A 7122-nucleotide genomic window follows, 5' to 3' on the forward strand; every position below is an offset into this window, starting at 1 on the left:
AAAAATCTCAAGTTCCAAAATCTTTGGCTGGATCTTGAACCCAAGTGAAGAGTCTAAAGATCTTATATTCCAGCCTTTTTTAAAATTTAATTTTATTTTTTATTTTTAAATGAAACTGGTTCCAGATGCCACTGAAAAGCCACACTGCAGCTCAAGATCATCACACAAATTTGTGGCTGGAGATCTGAAGCTGGAGAAGTTCAGAAAAGTGCTTTTACAGAGATCATGCAAACCTAAATCTGAAATTCCCAAAAAGCATCTACTAACAATGGCAGTCCAAACCACTCTGTAACATCTTTCCTCAAATCCTGCCAATTAGATTACTCACTGAAATTACCAAGAATTTCTTGGGAGACAATCTCTCAGGCCAAATACTACTTGAAGCAGCAGCAAAATTGTGACAGCAATAACTTTAAGGAGAATCTCCCTGGTTGTATTTCACCAGCTGTCACAGAGTGGGATTCCTGCTGTTCTCCCACTTCTCTAAGACCCTCACACAAAAGAATGTTAGTTAGGAAACTCTCTTGTTCTGGTGTGCAGGGGGTTGAATCCTGCAAAGACTTGTATCTAACATAATGCTTTTGCAGTATTTTAGCTTCTCACCACAAAGTTAACAAACATTTTTGCAAAATGCAGTTCTGTTAAAAAAAAATACAAAAAATACATACTAAAACTTATTGCTAAGTTATGCATACCAACAGGTCTGTATCCTTCTCCAAGTCTTCATCATCTGCATCTTCCTCCTCATCTTCATTCAGGTCCTTCATACACTCTGCAGCCATCTTTTCAATATGATCCATGGGCAGAGGAGCTGTAAAAGGAAAGCACAAGGAGCCATAAACCATAAGTAACAGTTCATGCAGTCACTGGATATAAATCCCAAAGGAGTTGTTACCAGCTAAAGAGAGCAGTGACTTCCCCTCTTGTGTCCCCTTTATCAGACAAGTTCATAGGTAAATGCAGTATATTCATGGATAAAGGTCAGACTGGGGAAGTCAGCATCCAGGAAAAGCAATAGTAGTGTTTCTGAGAGTAACAGTCAAGGCAGGCAGTAAGACACTTGCACATTTTCTGCCCTGCTGTCTCATGCCCATGAGATTTTGCCTTTTCCAAATCTTTCTTGGCTCCTTCATTTTGCAAGTTTGCTTCTGGTCTTCATCCTGAAAACTCTACTTAACTTCTCCTTGCTGAGTTCTCATCTCTGCTTCATGCTGTGCCAACCACATCTTCCTAAACTATCAACTTCCCCCACACACTCTCAAAGGTGAAGTTGTTTGCACACAAATCCCAGCTGTCCATGGAAATGCCTCTGATACAGTCATATGTCTGCATAGGGAAGTGACTCACCAGTGGCACAAAATATACATCTTCATGATAGAGCTTTACAGTCAATTTAAATAGATCCCACTCACTCCCTGCATTTGCTGTATCAGCTGAAAATTAACCCAGGTACAAAGCTGTTTCTGTTCAAATAATCTGATTTACCCTATCAGTGCTTCAGTGCTTATATCAAACATGTTGCAGAGTTTTGCTAAGGGTCAAATATACGAGCAACTCAGACACCAGGTCACATCCAAAGGAACTGGCTGTACAGAAAACCCCATTAGAGGCAAAAATCCAATCAAGCCTCCTCAGAAGGTTTGTTCAGCTCTAATCCAGTGCACAAGTTGAGGCCCCAATTTCAAACACACAAGTGGCTGCCCAGCCAGCATTTCTCAGTCTTGGGTGAGCAGGGATCTCTGTGTTGAAGATGATGCAACGGTACAGCTTTTGCTGCCTGCCTGTTCAAGCTGGAGGAGGAGATCACTTCCCCACCCCCATCAGAGCTCTAGGATGTAAATCCAGGAGGGAATTACTGCACCTTGTGCTCAGACAAGAACTGAGCACCAGTTTGTGTTGTACTGGATCCCTTTCTTCTGTCCTTTTTCAGACAGGATCTGTTTCTCCCCTGTCCCTACTGTATCCCCTCCTTTTTCCTCTCCATCCTGCCCTCACCACTACAATGTACCAGCTCTCCTGAGTCCCCAGTGCCAGCTGTCCAGTTGTCCATCTTCCACAAGCTTCTAATCTATACACTTCCCATGCTACCAGGAAAAGAGCAGCTGCCAATTATTCTGGAAAATCATTTTATGAGCCATAACACATACATTTAAAAAGCACAGTAAACATTAATTTTGCACTGTCTGAAGTTTCATTTTCCTCTTCAGAATAAAGAGACTGAAAAAACACAAGTAAGTGATATGATCAGGGTGAGAAGGAAGTCAGCACTTGAAAAGCTGACAACAATTCAAGAGCTCCTGATGCAGGTTCACCCTCAAAACATGCATGTTTCAGCCACGAGTAACCTGTGTCCAATGGTCAAAATTCTGCTATTGTGCTTTTTGTACAATTGTGCTTACTAGCTCTAAGAGTTAATCTGGAGAAGTGGAAATTATTCAGAATTTAGTTTTAGACAGAAACACCTCCTCTGTCTCTCATTAACTGAAGTGTTTATAGAGTCACTATTTCTAAATATTTTAAAATCCTTCATTTCCCTGCTGCTCCGTGTTGCATTACAGGCAAATTACTGTAGAGTTCCAAATAAGGCTGTAGGTGCCCTAACCCTCCTTTCCAGCACCTCACACACCTGGAATCCAGGCTAGGTCCCATTTTCCTTGTCCCACCTCAACCACTTGCTGCCACCCCTCCCTTGCAGCTCAAACAGGCAGGGAGCACACCAGACCCAGGACCTGATCCAGCTGAAAGGCCAGCACAACAGAAGTTTATTTTCATAGATGGGTTTCCTAAGCCAGCTCACCCATGTTTATCCACAAACACAGATCTGCTCAGAGGCAGAGCATGCTCACTAGTGTCCCTCTCAGCAGCAGCCTTGATTCACAGTAGATTCCAGCAATCCTGAGAAACACTGCATAGCTGCATGCAAACACTATCTGACAAAGTTAACAGATCCTTAAAATATTAGGAGTGGTAACAATCCATTCCAAGAGACACACTAACCTCCCGCACAACACAAGCTACAGAATTTTCCCAACACAAGGTACAGGATTCTCCCAACAATTCCATCAGTTCCAGAATTTCCCTCTTAAAAATGGGATTCAGTTTTGGTTACAGACTCCAAGTAACTAAAAATATAATGATCATTCAGTAAATTCATTCTTTAAACAAAACCAGAAGAACAACCAGATGACAAACAACCCACCCTCCAATTTCCCTTTAGAAATCATCCAGCACCTACTACTCCTTTTTAGGACTTCATATGCTAAACAAGCATGTCTTAATTTAGTCACTAAATTGGCTGGCCCTCAGAGATCTTTTTCCTATGTCTACAAGAGCATGGAAAAAAAATCCTCTTACCCTTTTTGTGGAGTAATAATTTAAATCTTTCAAAGTAAAGGAAAGGGTAGTTGCAATTTCAGCTTCTACCAGTGACAGAAAACATTTTAGATAAACCTAAAGATTCTTTAGATAAATAATAACTTTGGATAAATTTATTAAAGGTAACTTTAATAAATTATTCAGGTTGCCAATAAATAAAATATTTTAACTTACTTTTCCCCTTTGGTTTTGATTTCCCTTCTTTTACTGGTGCTCCTGTGAGAGCAGCCAGCTCTGCTTCCAGGTCCCCATCATCCCCACCTTCCTCTGCTCCCAACAGCATCTCCTCAGGATTGAACTCTACAAACAGCCCCAGCTGGAGCCAAGGGAAAAGAACAATAAAGAAGAGTAAAAAAACCTGCAGTCAGAACAAAGATGACACCCAAAAACATTACACTGCATGGATTATTTAGACATTTTCATGCATTCTGAATTCTGCTCTTTTTTTTTTTTTTTACAGTCCCCATCATACCACTTCTATAGCCAAAACAGAGCATACCAGGCACTTACAACTGATGCAAAGTACTTAAGTCTTAACAGGCCACAAATACTCTACACAAACTATGATTTCTTAAAAATCAAGCCTATTCAACAGTCTGGCAGAACAAGGTAAAATAAAATGTTGTTTGTTTTACTGAGCCTCATAAAGCAGATACCATCAGGGAAGTTCAGGGCAGTGCCTGTGACAGCGAAGCTAAAAAATATTCACTCATTGTTCACACACAACAGGTCTGACGTGTGGGCACTGCAGAGACTTCACCCTTATCTCTTGAAGAAGCTTTCTATACACAGAACTGTTCTGTACTCCTTGTTAGCTCGGTTTCTAAATCATGACCACACGGGAAGCACATGCACACACAGGGAAACACAGCCTTTAAAACCCAGCAATGCCCACACTGCACCACCCGGCCGGACAGATCATCAGCTCAGGGATAACATCTCAGGGAGTATATTAATAACAGCAAACACAACCTGACAGGGGGGGTTAGCACTCAATTGCACAAAACATGCCACAGGACATCAGAGAAACATCTTGATGTCTGAGTCTAAAAGGCATTCTGCTAAAATGTCAGTTTATCACAATTTTAGTATTGCTGGTTAAGGTACTAACTGTCCCAGAAAAAAAACATTTTAGTTGAAGTATGCTAAGCTTTTTTATAAACATGAATTAACTGAGTTAGATTCATCCTACGAGGTAGGTGGAGCAGCTTTCTTCAGACTTTTCCAAAGCACAAGCCCCTGTTGGCTTATTGATCCTCACAGGGCCAAGGAAGCAGCACTTGAGCTTCTCTCCAGCACAGAAAAAAACATCAGTTGTCATTATTACAAGAGTTAACAACCTCCTCCTGTCTCAAGGATCTGAAGTGCTGCAAGAAGCTGAACCTGCCTCAGTTTATAAACTAGTATGTGCAATAACTTTTTCTTTTAACCCTGTAGAAATTGAGGTGCTGGTGGCTACTGCCCTGAAATATTTTGTGTCCCTCCCTGAACTCTTTTATAATCCCAAAGGAGAATGTGAAGCATAGCTGAGAAACAGAGATTACAGCAACAGCACTCAAAATCATCAGCAACTTGTTTACTAGTCCCAATCCTGCCCTTGCCATTCCATAAGGCACTGGGCAGATCATCCAGGCACCCTCTGCCTTATTCATCCCCTGGCCATAGAACAAAACTAATGTATTTGCAGTCTGGGACAGAATGGAAAGAAGGTCAGGACAAGATTTAAATAGGGAATATTTATAATGGTGATCTAAAGATTCAAGTTCAACGTGCAAAATGGAGAAGGAGCACATTTGATCTGTTCGTTACCACACTGCAAGTTACAAAGTGAACCCAGTGTAGTGACAAATTAAGTCAAAAACAGAATCCAGCAGCACCAGCTCCAGGTCTCTCAATCCATTCAGTAAAGCACATTTTCCAATTAAATTAATAATGTTAAAGAAATGTTTAATACAACAGAAAAAAAAAGTTACAAAAAACTTGCAACTGATACACTACTTAGCACAAAATCAGATTAAACTGAGTTAATTTGAAAGTGAACAAGCCATTTGTTTCAAGAAAAAGTCATCATGCTGTAAGGCACACTGTGTGTATATGTATATATATATATATACACATACATATATCTCTCCAGTCATTCCACCTGTTACTTGCCTCTATTCTACCTTTGAAGGTTTCTAAAGTTCCATTCAGCTTGTAACATATTCTTTACCTCTAACTATACTCTGGTTTTCTTTACTATTCTACACAGAATTTTGTCCTGGCTGTATTTCTAATTTTGACACTGTTGCCTGACTTCTCACACCTGTCAGCCCAGACTAAATCATGTTTCTCTCCACAGGGCTTCTGAAACTATATCCAAAGGTAAACAGTATGAAAAAAACCCCAACAGACAGACACATCTAAGCTCACTTTTAGCTACAGGGAAAGGGCATAGGCTTATCAGTCTATCTACTGCAAGAAAAAAATGACCATACACAGGGAAATTAAAATTAACTGTCTCTGGTTAGCAACTTATTGTTCCCCCATGTATGCTCCTGAAGTTCTTGCTTGATATTCTGGTTTTCTTATTTCTGCTTTCTTAGAGATGTTAGGAAAGCCTTCCCAGAGCTACCAAAGTTATTATTAAACCTCAAAGTAGCTGGGCTAAGAAAATACTGTAAGCATGAGTCATGAGGTCTCATGCAAAGATTACAGCACTACAACATGTGGCTTCCCTCTGCTGCATATCAGCTATTTACTCTAAGAAGAATGCGTTAGAGGAGAAAGCAGGAAAACAGGCACCGCACAGTTTAATTTTTTTCATGGTCCTGCAGTTTGATTAAGGCATGGGAGATTCCAGCAGGAAAAGAGCAGCAAGAGCTCTGAACCAGCCTACCCTGAGGAGCAGCGGGAGCAGGAGGTTTCCCTACCTGCTCTGCAAGCACATCTCCCTGGCCCTCTGCCCTCCTTACCTGCTTCGCAACTGCAGCTCCCTGGCCCTTTGCCTGCGGGCTCTTTTTAGGTCTTCTGCCAAGCATAATGGTTCATGAATTTCACAGGGCTGTCTCTCTGAGGGACTGAGAGCACACGAAACCCAAAGTCAGTACCCCGCCTGTCCCAGCGCACCGCGGGCCGGACGAGGGCAGGCAGCGCGGACTCGCAGCTCCCACCGGCACCCCCACACAGAGAGAGGGAAGGAGCAGGGGCGGCCCCGCGGACCGCGCTCCCCAGGGCGCGGGGAGCCCGGCCCGGCCGCACCCCGCGCTCCGCCCGGCCCGGGCGGGCAGCACGCCGGGACCCCCGGCCCCAGCGGGGTGGGCTGGGAGCGCTCCCGGCCCGGCGCAGGGAGGGGCCGGCGGGGCGATGGGCTGGGGAAAGGACGGCGGAGGGGCCGCACGGGGACAGCCGGGCCCGGCTCACCTCGGCTCCGCTCCCGCCCGGCGCGGCCCCGGCGGCTCCGCGGCTGCGCCGAGGGGCGGGACCGGCTGAGGGCGGGCGGGCTCAGGCGGCTGTTCCCGAGCCTGGCGGCTGCTCTGTGTGCCAACTATCCGCATCGCCAACCTGCGCTACCCGAGGGGACGCCTTTGAGGAAATCCTTGATATTAATCAATAAAAAGAGCTGGTTACCTGAACGACACGTTTCTTGCGGTATTTTTACGTTCTTGCCAGCAAAACAGTCTCCTCCGCTCAACCATTCAGCCCGGAGGGCAGAGTGGAAGTTCCCCTCAATTATGTCAAGTAATGAAATTTTAAGGGCATTTTAAC

At 43.8% G+C, this 7122-nt stretch overlaps 1 protein-coding gene across 1 annotated transcript in view; it reads right to left on the reverse strand.

Moving 5' to 3' along the window:
* CC2D1B (coiled-coil and C2 domain containing 1B) overlaps positions 1–6593 on the reverse strand; it is a 28543-nt gene extending 21950 nt beyond the window's left edge. Inside the window, exons 1-3 of the mRNA XM_027739399.2 lie at positions 6330–6593; positions 3550–3691; positions 696–811 (exon numbers count right to left, since the gene is read on the reverse strand). Coding sequence (XP_027595200.1) covers positions 696–811; positions 3550–3691; positions 6330–6395 — 324 coding nt within the window. The 5' untranslated portion in view covers positions 6396–6593. The remainder of the gene's footprint in view (positions 1–695; positions 812–3549; positions 3692–6329) is intronic.
* Positions 6594–7122: the final 529 nt, after the last annotated feature.

Source organism: Pipra filicauda, unplaced genomic scaffold (genome assembly GCF_003945595.2).
Source record: "Pipra filicauda isolate LSUMZ 115617 unplaced genomic scaffold, ASM394559v2 scaffold19_size4547281_pilon, whole genome shotgun sequence".
Classification (NCBI taxonomy): Eukaryota; Metazoa; Chordata; class Aves; order Passeriformes; family Pipridae; genus Pipra; species Pipra filicauda.